This window comes from Lepisosteus platostomus, chromosome 11 (genome assembly GCF_059453375.1).
Source record: "Lepisosteus platostomus isolate fLepPlt1 chromosome 11, fLepPlt1.hap1, whole genome shotgun sequence".
NCBI classification, from domain to species: domain Eukaryota; kingdom Metazoa; phylum Chordata; class Actinopteri; order Semionotiformes; family Lepisosteidae; genus Lepisosteus; species Lepisosteus platostomus.
Genome location: NC_142621.1, coordinates 7,780,196 through 7,797,273, shown reverse-complemented (window position 1 = coordinate 7,797,273; position 17,078 = coordinate 7,780,196). Strand labels below are relative to the sequence as shown.

Genomic DNA, 17,078 nt, shown 5'->3' with positions numbered 1-17,078 from the left:
CTAATGATGAATTAATCATTTTTGTGAAGCACAACAGGAAACCAGGATTCTCACTGTTGCCTTGGTAACTGGCAGAGGGAGATTCTGTGAAGGACTTCATAGTTCACTGGGCACTTTCAGAACCTTCCACATTTTGCTCTGTGAATAAAGACCGATTCTTCAGAAAGAGCAGGGCATTTGGGATTCATTTTCATATTGTTCTTAAAGGTGCATATTTCCTTCAAGAATGCTTAAAATGTGACATTTGACTAAATTTGACTAAACCAAATGCTATCACCTTTTCTTTCTTGAAAAGAAAATGTTACTCTTACCAAAACATCCAGTTTATAGAAAGAGTAAGTCTGACACCGTTTTGTTTGTAGATTGGTGTGTCCAATAAAATAAACAAAGGAAATACATTATGTAATTGCATTTGAAACGGCCCAGGCAGAAAACTGGAAATTAAGTCAAGTGCATACTTTAATTTACCCAATAAGCAGCAAAAATTAAATTAAGAGAAAAAAACTATTACACTTTAAATATTCATTTATTGGGTGCTTTATACATAAGGCTTTTAAGATTTAAAATGTGAACTTCTGGGGAGTCTGGAAGAGACTTCTGATAATTTATTCAGAACTGGAAGGATGTGTGCAGTCATGTTTTACAGAAAATAGGAAGCTTTAAGAGGAGATGACATAAGACTACAATATTACTTCTGACAATATCGCGTCCCATATGTTCTGCTGTCTTTCTCTTGATCTCAGCAGGAGCCCAATGCTTCAGTTACTTCGATAAAGCAGTACAAGGTTTGACTCTCCACGCAAACCCTTCTAATTGTCCACCAGAATATCTTACAGTTGCAAGATTTCTTGGGTTCAGAATGCTCTGATCTGAGTTGTGATTGATGTCTGTCATTAAATAACACACACACACACACACACACACACACACACACACACACACGTGGTGGATCGTGCATAAACTAATATTGGCATGTGAGCAGAAGTAAAAGATGCCCGCAGAGACAGTTACAGCAGGTGGGATAGCAGTGAAATACTCATTATCCAGGATACTGACAATCGAAAGTGACCCCTCCCTCTCTCTCTCTCTTTCTCAAGGGTGGACCCCTGGGAATGTTATCAGGATACTTGGCAGACCACTTGCAGTGTGTTGGAGCACCACCGTGACCTCATGAAGGTAGGCTGAAGCTCTGTTGGCCCACATTACCAGGGGAAATTAGTAAATTTCAGCTGCGACGCTTTTTTTCTCCTTCTCCTTTAGCTTTAAGGTCGCCCAATTTGGCTTGTTCATGCAGATATGCTGGCTAACACATCCATTATCCAGAAAAGCTCCTAAACTCTGCGTGTGTTCACCTCCTTAGACATTCTGTATGCAAATAAATCTTCCACAGCTTTCAGAATGAAATCCCTGCGTCTTCTTTCCATCCCATTAAGAGCAATGATTTCATGGACAATACGAAAAAAAAACCTATTACAATTCCTTGCCCACTGCTCAGTAAGATTTGATTATATAAACCACAATTATTTTTAAAGTATCAACAGACAGAAATGACCTCCATTCACTTTTCCATGATGGATCTCCAATATTCTGTCAATGACAGTATAAGCAGACTTCATCCTTATTTGGAAATTAGAACACTTTGATTCACATTTAACAGTTGTTCTTACTACTGTGCCTTTCAATAATGCTCTCTGCACTGATGCAGTCCCTAAATATGCAGAATGTGACTTGCAGCATCTTGTGGTGATATAAACTGTGAATGTTAATTGAGTTCATTCATCTAAGATACACACTTTTTCACAGTTTCAAGCCATGTAACACAATGTTTATGAATATGGTAGAGTAAATATTTTTTAATTAAATATGGGAAAAAAGGGACACACTATGCCTGAATAAATTTCTCTAAGGAAATACTTTCCCAAGCACCAGCTTGTCTCAGTGTGAGTCAGGTATGCAAAAAAAACACAGTTTTAAATACCCTTCTGTAAGGAAGGCTGTCAGTCAGTACAGTTTACTTTACCTCCATGACATTGAAAGTAACACATTGTGTATCGAACAATGATAAGTTATACATCTGAGCAACACACAGTATAAACTTTAATCCTCCACTGCACATCATATACAGTACAGGGTTCGGTTTGAAATCCCACATATTCAAGTTTTTAAATGTCTTTTTCCTCGGAGTGTCATTACCATAAGAGCTTTGCATTTTGCAACTCACGAGGTAAACAATCTTCCTCTGTAAAATTATCTGTGATTTTTCTGCGTAAATTATATCTGGATGTAACAGAATTTATTGTTGAGCCGGTTGCAACCAACTCGGCAAAAAAATATATATTCTTTAGCAAGATCTATGGATGCATCATTTGTCATTTTATCAATAAATCGATGTTAAAGCACCCTAATGATATTATCACAATGGTTTCAAAACTGATACTGCACCTGCCCCCCACAGTATATACAGTATGTGGAAAAGTGGATATTTTATTAATTAAGCCCTTTACTAATAAACCTATAAAATATCTTTTACCCCCTTCATTGTTTTTATAAACTAATCCTCCCCATCTTCATGCTGTTTTGGATACGGTTGGGATCTAGACTCAATATAATTGTATCCTTGTTATTTTCCGTTCCTGCAATTGATCTGGCAGTGTAAAGCGGATTCAGAGGAATGGAACTCATTTCCCTTTCTGTTAAGTCGTCCCAGGATAGGCTGCCTTTGAAGCTGATCATCTGGCAATCCGGAATTTATACTCCAAGTCTTGCCTCATATCCCCAGATTTTTCCTGATGAACGCATGTTAACTGAGAAGGATTTAACCCACAGCTTGTACTGGGATTTACCATCATGCGGTCCTCTCTCTCTCTTAACACCCAGAGTATACAAAACAGTACTTTTCTGCGAAACCTTCAGCAAGTGACAGTAAGCAAAAATATTAACTAAAGTAAACCATGTCAATGATGCATTTATAACTGATCCTGTTCATAGGATCTATCCTGGTTAATTAGAAGATAAAGATTAAAGGAATGTTTTTGAGAAAAAAATTAAAACAAAACATTTTTCTGACCAAGCAGAAGGTTACTTACCCCAGTACACTAATATGATTCAGACATCTTAGATCATCTTCCTCTTGAGAGATATAAGGACTGAAAATACAGTCACTCCAAATTATTATTTAGATGTCTTCTCAAAGGTTTAGAAAGCTTTACATCGATTGGATAAGAGGCCTGGGGCAATGGTTAAATTAAGAGTGCATTTCATTTCTGAGCTGCCTTTAACCTTCTTTGTAGCTCATTGATGTTGTCTCACTGCCTGGAGAAATTGGTTTATAGCTGTTCAAAATGGTTGAGGATTACTGTAAGCTTTGTTAGGTTTATTCTTATTTCACACTTAATTTGCATCTCATTAATTTAACTCTAATTGCCTGGAGATTGCCTTTTTACTTAGCCTCTCATGATATTCTTGAGAGTTTTCTGTGTACCTTGCATAAAACTAATTTAGGCAATTCAGAATTCCTGCAAAGTAAGTGTTTTTGTTGAAAACTTATAAAGCTTCTGTTCATAAACTCAACTGGTATAAGGAAGGTTTATTTAATGAATCATTCAGCAAGAGTGAAATAAAGTTGAAAATCCCTTGAAAGCAATTAAGTTATACACAGAATAAAATCCCGTAATACAGTATGTATGGTCTTTGCATTAATGTTTGCCTGTCACCTCTTCAAACCCACATGAGCCTAAATGAATTAGTGTTGCTCCATCCTTTTCATGCATTTTCCAGTAAATCCAGATAACAAATACATATTCTCATAGCAAATGGAAAATATAATTGCTAGCCATTAACTGCTGTACCTTTCCTGGTGGGATTAACAATGTAATTGCAAAAGTGTATAGTAGAAGTCATTTTTTTCCCCTCTCCACATAATATCTCTATTATAATAATGTCATTCTGACTTTGGGATGAGGAATCTCAAAATGGTTGGACAAAAGAATAAATAAAAGCAAGAGGTTGAAGTTGATTCTCATAGTCTCTATGAGAAGGGATTCTCATAGTCTCTGCTTTAGGTAAATGAAATGGCTTGGAAAATGACTTATTAAAGACCACAGTAAATTGTAAGCCAGTTGATAAGATAAATGCAATCACCTGGTGCTCCTCATTTGAAACTGCAATAGAATACAAATTAAGAGTATCATTTTTTATTACTGATAATGCATTTTATTCCAGTCCTTCAATTCACAAGGCTGCTCTTTTTCTGCCATCTGATTTTCTGTTGAGAAATGGGGCAGGCTTGCCCAGCCCAGGTTTGTTTAAGGGTTTAGTGAGAGCAGACAAATTGCCCACCTCATCTCAGAGGCACGGAGCCTAAGTATTTCTCAGCACATAATTGAGCCATACCGATGACATCCTGGCATGCACTTTTGCAAGATTACCGAACATAAAGACTGTTCTTAGGAGTTCCTAAATCATTTTCTTCACCTCCATGAAGAAATACTGTATGATGCTAACAAAAAGTTTCTGAGTCACAGCAGGGCTGCAAGACAAAATGCAGGTTGGATCCCTCCCACGGTAAAGTGTCGTTATTGGAGATGCGGAAGAGGAGGTTTGAAATAAACACTTTTTGGGATAACGTTGACATCATTGTTACAGATCCTTAAGACATTGTATTTTTTACAGGATGTGATAGTATATCCTTAAATTCTTCCCATTAATGCCAGGTAGTCCAAGGAATTAAAAGAATGAAAATGAATGCTTTTCATTAAAGATTTTGTCCCGTTCTGGATCTTGACATAAATTATGGGTCTCTGGTGCACAGTGCTCCCCAAGTGGAAATCACATCACCTTTACAAGAATTTGACAGAAATGGGCACCTTTTGGAGTCCGACTGTAAGTCTAAAGAGAGGGAGATTCACAGAAACCAATAGGTGGTCCTTAGAGGACAGGATTGACTTACAGAAGAGCAAAAGCAAGTGGAATTGAACTTCAGATCATCTCAAATGTATCAGAGAACAGGTTCAAAAGAAGCCAGAAGTAGGCACAAATCATTTCATAGGCTACACTTTGGAAATTTACACTGCAAACAGTTTCTCAACACCTTGCCTGAATTTATAAAAAGGTGGCCTCTTAATTGCTTTCACAGCTTTGCGCAACTCAGCTTTGGTGTTGAAGCTGATAAAAAATTCATTTTGTGTCTCTCTTGTTCCCTAGAGGGTGACGGGCTGCATCCTATCTAATGTGAATTCTCCTTCAACGACTCCAGTGATTGGACAGCCACAGAATGAGACACGCCCCATCTATCAGAACAGCAACAATACAAGCAACAAGCCTACTGCCAGTGAGTTCCTCTCGTCTTTCCCTTCTAAGAGATGGACTCTGAAAGTAATAGGGGTATTGGACACCACAGAGACATCAGCATTCTCCAAGGCAGATCTCCACAGTCAGAAAAGTAGTAGATGTGCATTACATGCCTATGCTCAGCTAGTGAAGAGGTCTCCAGCCATAGCTCCAACCCAGCAGGTTTCACAGGTCTTACAACACTAATTTCTAAATATTTCAAAAAGTACTTCAAATTGTACTGTATTGATACAGCCAGAATAGCATGAGTTAAACATATCCTGCTGTCTGCTGAACATCTTTAAGAGTTAACGCATCATCTAAAAACTATACATTGCTTTTTTGCGGTCTTAGTAGGTGCTCACAATCTCTGGTCAAGAGAGTAACTGTACTTTGTAAACATCTAACTATCAAACAGCTATGAAGAAATATTCTTTGGATTTTTCTTGGTAGCATATACAGTATTAAACCCTTTAACTGCTGCAGCATATACATTTATCTATCGTATTACATTTAGGATATTTCTAATGTACATTTACCAAGTCAAAACAGGCTCCACACACAATATACTAAACGATTAGATTACATTTGACTTATGAATGTTTCATGTTATTTCTTTATACGGAAGATGCAATGCTAAAGGATGCCGATGCTAACCTCTAGTATTGCCTTATATTACTTTTCCTTTGAAATAGGATTTATTGTAGAATCACACCCACTTTTATTTCAAAATCTGTTTTGTGGAGTGTGCCGGTATGAAGGATAATGCAACATGATAAAACTCTTGAATGTGTCTGCATCAGTATTATTAATTTGTTTGGATGGGAGGGTAGGGGCAGTGTGTCATTATTGTATTTTACGAGTTCCAGAAAGCAGAAATGTGGAGGCCTCTGCTGTACTGTTTTCTTTGATAAGAGTTCCACTTTGTCCACTAACTCTGCCATGATTTTCTTCTGCAGTTAAACTGTTGGGGAAGGTGAGTGAGAGCTTGGGAAAGATCTGTTGTGTCCGGCCCCACATTGAGCGCTTCACCTTTGTGGGTAAGTAAGAAGTAGAACTTCCTTAATTATACTTATATAGCACTCAAAGCACTTTACAGGTAATGGGGACTCCCCTCCACCACCACCAATGTGTAACCCCCACCTGGATGATATGATGGCAGCCAATGTGCGCCAGAACGCTCACCACACATCAGCTATCAGTGGGGAGGAGAGCAGAGTAATGAAGCCAGTTCAGAGATGGGGGTTATTAGGAGGCCATGATTGGTAAGGGCCAACCCTAATCTTTTCGGCCTGAGATTTTTAATGACCACAGATAGTCACTATACTGGGGCATTAGGACCCACAAAGACTGCAGGGTGAGCACCCCCTGCTGGCCCCACTAACGCCTCTTCCAGCAGCAACCTTAGTTTTTCCCAGGAGGTCTCCCATCCAGGTTCTGACCAGGCTCACACCTTCTTAGCTTCTGTGGGCTGCCAGTTGAGAGTTGCAGGGTGATATACTGTACAATAGCTGCTAGCTTTTGAACACTTATGTCTCCTTGATGTATTCAGCAGCTTTGAAAAAGGAATCTCTAAATTTAGCTAAGTTTCTAACTTCTAAATTTCTATATTCTAACTTTAAAGTCTTTACCTTTAACGAATCACAAGTGTTGGTTATACACAACCTCTCTTCAATCATTCTCCTCTCAGTTGTCGTATTCCATATTATATGCATGGTTTAAAGAAAACATGGAGGCAAACATTTTCTATTTTAATGGAGATGGACTCAGCATCATAAATGTTAGCAATGGCCCACTTAGAAATGTATTTATAGACAACCCAGGTGCCATTTAGGATTAAAAGTAATTCTGTGATATAATACAGCACAGGTTGCACTCTGGCACTTCTACATGGAAGACACCATCCTAAGCAGATGCAGTAAATTAAAAGGCTCTGTTCTTGTACCAATTCTAAAGTCATGTACAGTAATGTCCCTCCAAGGTCAAAAGAGATCAATACCATTCAGCAAGCCAGAAATTACAATATCAAGGAAAGCAAAGGAAATCCACAGACATCACATTCATCACAGTTTGACACATCAGTCTTTAGCCAAAGACAGACTAACTGATTATCACACTGGTAGAAAAAACACTCCATGCCACCAGCAGAGCACATTTTTTTGTATATAATTTTTAAAGCAATGTGTCAAATGCTTTGAACCTCATTATCAAGATGTTACGGGGGGGAAGCAATTTGCATGAGAAATGCATAACAGAGTGCAGAGCCCTATTGCAGGCTTGGCAATGCTCCACACAGACTGGGCCCTTTCTGAGAGATGATTAGCTGGTAATTGCTCGGGGCTGTTTGCTGAGAGACAGAGTCGCACACAGAAAAACCCTGCTGCTAATCCAAATTAAAATGAATGGATGGGCACACACTGCCACATCCCCATTAGGAGTGTGAAGGCAAAACTTAGTGAATAAAGCTTTTAAGGAGAATCTTTGGCAATGACAAACCAGCAACTGTTCTATTTAATTTTTTTTTATTTATTTAAAGTCATTTGAGGTGGAAACCATTGTCTTAGAGACTAATAATACCAAAAAAATCAGTTAACAAATCCTGCATGAGAATACAGACACATCAGAGGATAGCCACTACAAACGTAATGTATTAAAGTGATTTTTTAAAGAAAGCACTGATGCTACTAGACTTGGTGCTAGACCACAGAAAGCACCCCTGTCTCTTCCTGTCCAGTTCACTGCAATACTTTGGTCCAGTACTTGTTTCTTATTCGGCCGTGGAGCCTTCTTCAGGTGTGCCATAGGTCTGGTTGGGTGATTATGTACATACTTATGCAGGGTATATCATGTATTTAATGTTACAGATGAGAATGCAAACCTGGGCACTGCAATGAGATATGAAGAGATTGGTGAGTGCACTTCTTGTTATATAAAGTATAAAAAGACCACAGTATTTGCAGATGAGTTCTAATCCTTCTGCAAACCTACTTTATTGTCCTTACACAGTGGAAATTTTCCTTAGGCCTACAGAATACGCAAAAACCTTCAGTTGATTTTACAGACGTATATGATCAATGTAAGATAAATAATACCATACAATACAATATAGTGCAAAAACATTCAAAGATTCAAGTGTGACCTGTGTGCATATACTGTATATGGAATAGCATGGAATAAACCTATTACATGTTCCCTTTCAACCTACGCATGCTGACGCAGCTCCCCACCTGATATACTGTATATGCTGCCAATGCAATGCTGTGAAGGGGCTCATGCATCATAGTTTAAAAGAGTAAAGGCACTCTGAATGAATGACTTTTTTCTAACTTTAGGGACTCTGAAGCGTCATTTACTATTAACACTGCTTTCCAGTAAACACTCCTGGTATAGATGTGGTTCAGCTGGTTTTGTTTCTGACCAATAATATATATTCTCCAAAACAATCTTATTTATCACGATAAATTGTCCCTTACTCAAACTCTGATGCATCTTATGGAAAAATGTTTTTTCATTTTTAGGCATTTTTATTTACTGTAGAAGTATGGTTTTCGCATACGTACAGTACATTAATTAGAATTTCCAACCACACTGAGCTTTAACAGGTGAAACCTCCAGGTACTCTAGTACAGCTGTGGGGTCATCAATGTGTACTTGTGACTACCTAGTATAGTGCTGATAAGATTGAACAGGTCATGAAAAAGATTGAATTGAAAACTGCACGGTGGACAAATGTAATGTGGTGATAAATAAATAAACAAATAGCACAAAGAGGAACGTATTCCCTCAAATACTGACATCACACACACAGAGAGCACTACCTGTAGAAAGACTCTCCTTAAAGTGGAACATCTGGTCCTCTACCTCTATCCAAATTGCAATGCTTACTAACTGTAGAATCACCCAATTTACAGTATGAAATGCTTTATTTATCACTTCTTTGCCCTATTTCTGTCGTGTAGAGCTGCGGATCCTATTGTTGTGTGGCAGTGACCTGCTGGAGTCTTTCTGTATCCCTGGGTTGTGGAACGAGAGTGATGTGAGTTACTCTACAAGGCTCCTAGAAAATCTAGATACTTGCAGTGCTCACCATCTCCAGAGGGCGGTGGTCTGTCCGGGCAGCTGGACTCAATCGCCTTTCCTGGTCATCAAAGCCTGACTTGTTATGAAGAGGAAAACGTGGGGAGTAAAAACGGGGAGACTCAAGGGTGAAAACTCTGTCCAGTTTCATTCTCCTTGAGGATGAGAAAAGAAAAGGGGAAAAAAACCAACACTGTCAGATGGATTTTGAGAAGTTTCTAAACGTATGACAAGTTGGAAAACATTTCTCTTCCCCCTACTGTATATGTATTTGTGTTGCAGATGGAGGTGATTGTAGGAGATTTCGGGATTGTCGTGGTCCCTCGTGATGGCACTGACACAGAAAGGATCATGAACCACTCTTCAATCCTCCGCAAGTACAAGGTGGGATGGTCAAGTCTCCCCAAACAAGTACAACAAGTAGGCCGCAAAATTTACATCAGCTGGGGTTTTACTGTTAATGACTGTTGGCAAGTCACAGTTAATGGGTTCACACCTCATAAGGATAAGCAGAACATGTAGAAATGGCTATTTAATTTCAATACAGAGCAATTATATAACATTATTAAACTATTAAAAAATTATTCATTTTAAAATGATAAAAAAACCTAACCATGCGCAGCAACTGTCAGTACCAAAACATGAGGTAAACACCCAAATGGAGAAATTCCAAATGTAACTTTATGAAAGCTGGCTTCATGCTTGCTGGTACAATAACTAAATATAACAACTACTCTTTTTTTTCCAGGATAATATTATTGTGGTAAAGGATGACATGAACCACCCAATGAGTGTTGTCAGTTCTACCAAAAGCAGGTAGGCCAAAAAGCATTTGCAAATAAATATGAGATACTGCCAAATTAACAGTTGTTACTTGTATGACATTAGCTTAATGCACCAACATTTACATGAAATTTCCAAAATCTTATTCCCATTTTACAGCATTTAATTGATAGGTTTTAATCACTGCATTATAGTTTACTATTCACTTGAAAGTCTCTACTTAAAGGAAAATAACAAATAAATGAAGTTTTAATAGAGAACAAAACATAACCCTTCTGTCAAGCTCTCATTTATTGGATTAAAATAAATATTTCTAAACCTTAATTAGGGCTTGACGTTTTCATGACTTTGTTCACATTTATACAATAATCAGTTATTGACAAAGATTTGTTGTCCTTAATTTCAAGTATTTTTTGCCTTTATTTGTGATTGGAATACAGCTGATGGGTGTCAATAATCAATCGTGTTGGAATCTGTTTGATTCTTCAAGTAACCGAATTTGGCCTCCAGTTTTCATTTAATAACAGAGTTATTTACCTCACTTGTCAGCAGGTTTTTGGACAACACTTGCATGCTGTGTGAAAAACAAATTTCCACAATTTGTCCAAAGCACGGGCAGCATAGCAACTCAAAACGACAAGCCCTAACGACAATATACATACTTTGAAAGCAATGTTTATTTGTGACTTCCAGGATGCAAACGTGTAGTGTTACACACTGCAAATGACACTATAAGCCTGCCAAATGCTACTTAAAAAAACAAAATGTTTTCTGTCCAATGAATTGAAGAGAATTACAGCATTTAAGGACATTTTTAAAGTACGTTTTACACGAGTGAGTGACCAGCCCTGCGTTCTGCTCCTGCAGACTGGCCTTGCAGCATGGAGATGGTCATGTGGTGGACTACCTGAGTCAGCCGGTCATCGATTACATCCTGCAAAGTCAACTCTACATCAACACCTCTGGATAGAGCCCCGCAGGTTGGCTCTTCCCTGCAGAGAGGAGCTCGACTGCCTCTCCTCCTCTGTCTCTCTGTGTAAAACATATACTCCTCCTGCTCTACTGCTTTCCATGTACAGGAGCCTTCAGTGTCTGTCCCTCCTAACTGTATCATAGTGACTAATGGCCCTGCAGAGGTACTACACTGTACAAGACAGCACCGGATATGTGGAGCCCTCGTTGAGTGAAATATCTTCTCTGTGCGCTGAGGGCAGCTGGGTGTGTGTGTTTGGGGGTTGGGGTGTGGGTGGGGATGGGGGGGGTTTGCAGCAGGGGTGCAAGGAATGTTCTCCAAATGGTAGCACTGTTGGCCTTTGCTGTTCATTTAATACTGTTCTTCTTCGACTGCATGCTTTTAACGTTTTTTTATTTCCCAAGCATGACTGCTGTAATCGCAAAGTAGATCTATAGTCCGTGGTGAATGTGTTAGCAACTAACTGCTGGGAAGAGAAGGCGATGATGTGCTAAACGCAAAGTCCACTCATCTCCCACTTCAGTGTCCATTCCCTGTCTACCACCCCTGAGGCTCCGCCTGTGTCCTCCTCACAGGCTCCAGAGAAAAAAAAATATCGTTTCACAGGTTTCTCTCTTAGCTAGTGCACAAAAAAACTGTACAAATATCCAATATCTGTGCAAGGCACACAATAAAGGGAAAAAAAGCAGTACTTTCTAAATTATTCCTCACTTTAGTGAAGGCAATGTATTGAACAAAAATATTTACATTACATAACCAAAGTAAATAAGTCTATCTGAATTTCGGATTGACGATTTGTTTTGACCAAAAGCAACAATCATTCAATGATTTAGCTATTTCAGGATTGTGGAAACAGACACGACACCTTCTGTAAAGAAAGTAGAGAAAATCCGAACAGTGGAGCACTGAAGGATGAACATTAATTATCCTTAGAAAATAGAAATTAAAGCAGCAATTATTTTTAAACATTTACCAGAAATCAGGCTTAGGTCTTGTTTCCAGCTAGGGATTCCTTTAACAATTCTGAAAATGAATACGTGTTGCATTCTCATGGAATTATATCAGCAACAATGGCTGGCATAATCTGAGGGAGCAGTTTTCTTCCTGCAATATCTTTCTCTGTGCCAAGTCTGAAAGTCCAAATATGAATCTATTGAACACGTACATCTGCAATAATACAACATGAATATGTTTTAACATGCAAGCAGGATTGGCTTCAAGAGTATATAACAGAGTTGGATATTGTCGGTGGTTTTAAAGATACCTTTCTAGCAAGTCAAGGGGGTGTATCCTGATGGTGAGTGCTTCACATTATAGCCTACAGAAAATGTAATGAAACTGGGCAAGTTTTATATACTTGCCATGGCAAAAAAAAAAACAACACAACTCCCTGTAAGGAACACGATTTTAAAGCTTCTACACCAGCTCTTGCAGTAAAAAATGATCATATCCACACATTTATCATTAGCCAATTGTGATCCTAAACTAGCAAATTCCTTTAAATGACTTCAAATACAGTTATGCTGTAACACACTCCTCTAATCCATTTACTCTCCTGCAAGACTCTGTGGAAGTAGCAGTGTCATTGACAGATGGGCATTCAGGAGGAGTGTATCCACAGGACTTCATTCTCTCCATGTGTTATAGGGCCTGTAGCCATTAAGCTAAGCTACTTAAGAGCTGACAATTACTAACTGGGTGAGTATAAAATAATGTACAAAATCCAGCCATTTCTAAAGAGCTTAAAAATGAAATTCACAAATAATGGAGATATTTCTGTAATGCATGAACAGAAATCTGAGTATCGCAACATGTTATGCTTGCCAGTTCCAAGTGGGGCTCTGACTGTAGCCAGGAGTGCCGACTTGTAGCACTAAAGGGGCTGTATCACACAGAGATCAAGCAGAGTCAGGTAAAGAATACTGAAAATCCTAGCAGTGCGATACTCGCTGGATGCTGTTTTTGTCTTCCAAAAGAAGACCTCAGCTCCGCTGTTTCCACTGTCTTTTGTGATAAAAATGCTTATCCTGGTGATCATGTTCCCAGAGATCTTTATGTGCCTTTGGTTTCCATAGTAGTTGGGGAGCACAACTTCCTATCAGCTAATGATTTCCACACTGCATAGAAAAAGGGAGAAATTCATAATAAAGTGCAAAATTGCAAATTCAAAAGAAGAACTAAAATGTGTTTAACTACAGGGAAATTTAGTTTACCTAGACTTGCACTCCAGATTAGTCAATGGGCTTGCAATTACTGAAACAGCCATCTAAAATATTCAAGAGAAGCTTAAAAGCTAGTACATACACAGCAACAATTTAAAGCCAGTAAAGGTCTTCGACAGAGTTACCTTGCTACCTAGATGTAAGAAGACAAACAACACCTGGATATTCCTTGCCTCTTTCAAATCTACACCCCTTTATTTTTTCACCACTCTCCCTCATATACTTCACATGTCTCTCTCTTAATTTGCAGGAATGTGGTTTGATAAACAACATTCAGACAATATTCTCCTCATTCGGTACAAACTTTACAGTCTGCAATTAGGTCTGACACATTTTACCCACAAACACCCAGCCTCCATTTAGTAGGACCAGTTTAAAATAGCAGCATGCATACCAATGACAACTGACTTCCTACTTCTGTCTCTGGATGTATCTATTTTCTGTAAGTATGTTACAAATAGGGACTGTTTGATAAAAGAATTTACAGACAAACAGACATAAGATTGTATAGCAGGGATTTTTGACAGGATACAATATAAATGAAACACTTGTGTCTGCAGACCGGGCCTATCAGCACAAATGTAGATAATTAAACCATTCATTTACAACAGTTACAAAATCTCAGAAACTGGAAGCTAAATCATTTCACCTTCAAGGTTCTTAAACACACACAAAGAAACAACAATAATTTAATGTTCTATAATGAGGCTGTTCCTTTAGCCCAGTATTTTCATTCTCATTTGGACAATGTGACTTTTGGATGTTTTTCAAAGTGTAATCTTTATTATTTTTATTATAATTTGGAGTTTTCTTTGTTTTGTTTTTATATGCTGTACATTGTTCCCATTGAATAAAAGGCTAGTAAAAAGACATATGACTGCTATTTGTTCTAGAGTGATGACTCTGTTTAGATTAATAAAAGGTTAAAAAAGGGACTGATGTCGCGTTTTTATTTCAAATGTTTTTTCTTCTCTGCATTTATGTAAAACAACAGATCATAATCTTTCTAGAACCCATATTCTCTATACTGTAGCTACTAGGCACTTGAGATTTTATTTTCCCTAACAATGTCTGCAACAAGTCTGTTTTACAAACTACGCACGCAGGTATCAAATAAGAATCTATTTTTTTTTTGTTAAACAGTTTCAGTTGTATTGGTATTTTCAAATTCAATTGACAACAAACACCTTTGAAAGCAACACACGTTGAAAAACAAGACCAAAAACATTTAGATTTACATTTCCTAGGGACAGAATGCCCGTACAGTTTTTAATCCATGAAGTTACACCATGTTTACTGTTTAACAGCTACAGTACATAAAAGAAGCAAAAAGTGAATAAATCATGTCAGATTAGTGGTATGCAATCGACCCGAAACAAATTTTAGAGAATGGATTAAGGCTCCCTACCTTCAGTCCGTTGTACGCCTCAGTCCTGAGTCGCCACAAACTTGTTGAGGACAAAGCGGTAATTGAAAACACATTAATGAACTGTCCGATTCAGGGTACAGAATATGGACCATTTGTTTTGTTTTTTGTTTCCGAAGACATAAGAATCACATCAATATAACAGTTCCGCACACTGCAGAGGCAGAGTTACTTTGCTATGTACAAAAAGCGTTTCTGAGCCCTAACCACAACTGGATCTCAATTGTTTTATTGCTTAAAAAATATTGAAACATACACACGTAATGTAACCACGGAACATAACATCTCACTGACGGTCTAATCTTTTAGCAGAATTCATTTTCATAACACGAGCAACGATAACTTTCTATACGATACAAATTACCCCAATAGTCGTAATCAGTCAGTTCAGCTGGACTGGACTGAGGTAGAATGCACCGCGCCCACTAGCGGAACTTTGATGACCAAAGAAAATTGATGACCAGAGAAAATCAGGGGAAATGGTCGTACTTTGTTTAACGCGATTGTGTAAAAATCTAAACACACGAAGAAACGGACTGCTATGGATGACAAATAATTATAGTGTATTATTTCTTAGTCAGGGAAAACGAGAATACTGAACCAAAAATTCCAGTTAAAAATGTATTCTCCGAGCATGCAGGGTAGTTTTGTGTTAGTATGTTTCACTGTCATGGATGTACTTTATGGACCCTTAAATTGTACTGCATTTTACATGGATGAAGGCTTTTGAATACGCATCTTTTATAGATGACCATTTTGGAAATCCTATATGAAACCGATTATCTGTTTATTAACATGCAGATATACTATAGACTGCCAACTGTTCCCTGTCATTAAATGAAGATTTGTTTAATAAGCGCAATAGCACCAGTGAATAGTGCTTTACTTCCAGAGAAAATACTGCATCTGAAAAACCCCTGATTTGACAATCGTAAATACTGTACATTGCTCTGGATTGACAGACTAAAATAAATTGGAATACCGGAGATCTGTTCTGAGTACCAAATGCCAAGATTTCATGTCTTTTACATCTGGGGACAGGAACCTCCGTCTTTCAGTTTAAAGCACCAAATCACAGTCTGAGTGTTACCATAACGCAACGTTCCTTTTCCCTGAAGATGTTTAGGAAATAATTAAAATGTAGCCATTCCTAAAATCCAATTTTTCTGTTTTTGTATTTATGAATGCTGATTTTTAATACCTGTATATTTTTTTAATTCTATATTTGAAAGTAGATGATTTCATAGGAGTCCATTGGGTTTTTTTTTCAAATTGCTTTTATTAAATAAAACTTATATTACAGTAACCAAACAGCAAACATACACAAATAAATAAAATGAAAAGTGCTAAGAAAATGGCCCATGATATTGTCAAAGATGAATACCAAAATGGGAAACAAATAAGTTCTCCCAGTGCATCAAAAATGTATTTTCTATTGTTTTAAACTGCTATAATACTGAGTTCTGTTCAGAGTCTATATTATACATCTGTTACAACCGTTTCACAATACTGAGATTTATTTAACAATGTTTTTCCATTTTAAGATAATTAAAACAATTTAATAAATGCACTTCAGGGATTTTGTGATACACTGACTCGTGTTGATTTAAATTCAAATATAAATTACATTAAATTCATGAATAATATCATGATGTAAACATGATGGAAAAGAACAGTAGGTAATGAATGTTTTTTTTCTGAGAATAATAATAATAATAATAATTGCTTACACTTATATAGCGCTTTTCTGGACACTCCACTCAAAGCACTTTACAGGTAATGGGGTCTCCCCTCCACCACCACCAATGTGCAGCATCCACCTGGATGATGCGACGGCAGCCATAGTGCGCCAGAACGCTCACCACACATCAGCTATTAGTGGGGAGGAGAGCAGAGAGTAATGAAGCCAATTCATAGATGGGGATTATTAGGAGGCCATGATTGGTTAGGGCCAATGGGAAATTTGGCCAGGATGCCGGGGTTACACCCCTACTCTTCTCGAGAAACGCCCTGGGATTTTTAATGACCACAGAGAGTCAGGACCTCGGTTTTACATCTCATCCGAAGGACGGCACCTGTTTACAGTATAGTGTCCCCATCACTATACTGGGGCATTAGGACCCACGTGGACCACAGGGTGAGCGCCCCCTGCTGGCCCCACTAACACCTCTTCCAGCAGCAACCTTAGTTTTTCCCAGGAGGTCTCCCATCCAGGTACTGACCAGGCTCACACCTGCTTAGCTTCAGTGGGTTGCCAGTTGTGAGTTGC

General features: G+C 38.1%; 1 protein-coding gene and 1 long non-coding RNA gene across 3 annotated transcripts in view; one reads left to right on the top strand and one right to left on the bottom strand.

Moving 5' to 3' along the window:
- The window catches only part of nmnat2 (nicotinamide nucleotide adenylyltransferase 2), a 63,657-nt gene extending 49,402 nt beyond the window's left edge, over window positions 1–14,255 (top strand). The window contains exons 4-11 of the mRNA XM_088598185.1: window positions 1,098–1,176; window positions 5,203–5,329; window positions 6,288–6,368; window positions 8,193–8,237; window positions 9,288–9,364; window positions 9,688–9,789; window positions 10,154–10,221; window positions 11,056–14,255. Of these exons, the coding sequence (XP_088454311.1) occupies window positions 1,098–1,176; window positions 5,203–5,329; window positions 6,288–6,368; window positions 8,193–8,237; window positions 9,288–9,364; window positions 9,688–9,789; window positions 10,154–10,221; window positions 11,056–11,158 (682 nt within the window). The 3' untranslated portion in view covers window positions 11,159–14,255. The remainder of the gene's footprint in view (window positions 1–1,097; window positions 1,177–5,202; window positions 5,330–6,287; window positions 6,369–8,192; window positions 8,238–9,287; window positions 9,365–9,687; window positions 9,790–10,153; window positions 10,222–11,055) is intronic.
- The window catches only part of LOC148651899 (uncharacterized), a 50,320-nt gene extending 33,245 nt beyond the window's left edge, over window positions 1–17,075 (bottom strand). The window contains exons 1-2 of one of the 2 annotated variants that reach the window (XR_015925193.1): window positions 14,792–17,075; window positions 9,416–9,560 (exon numbers count right to left, since the gene is read on the bottom strand). This is a non-coding gene — a long non-coding RNA (uncharacterized LOC148651899). The remainder of the gene's footprint in view (window positions 1–9,415; window positions 9,561–14,791) is intronic. The other variant, XR_015925192.1, reaches the window with a different exon arrangement.
- Between the last annotated feature and the right edge of the window lie 3 nt (window positions 17,076–17,078).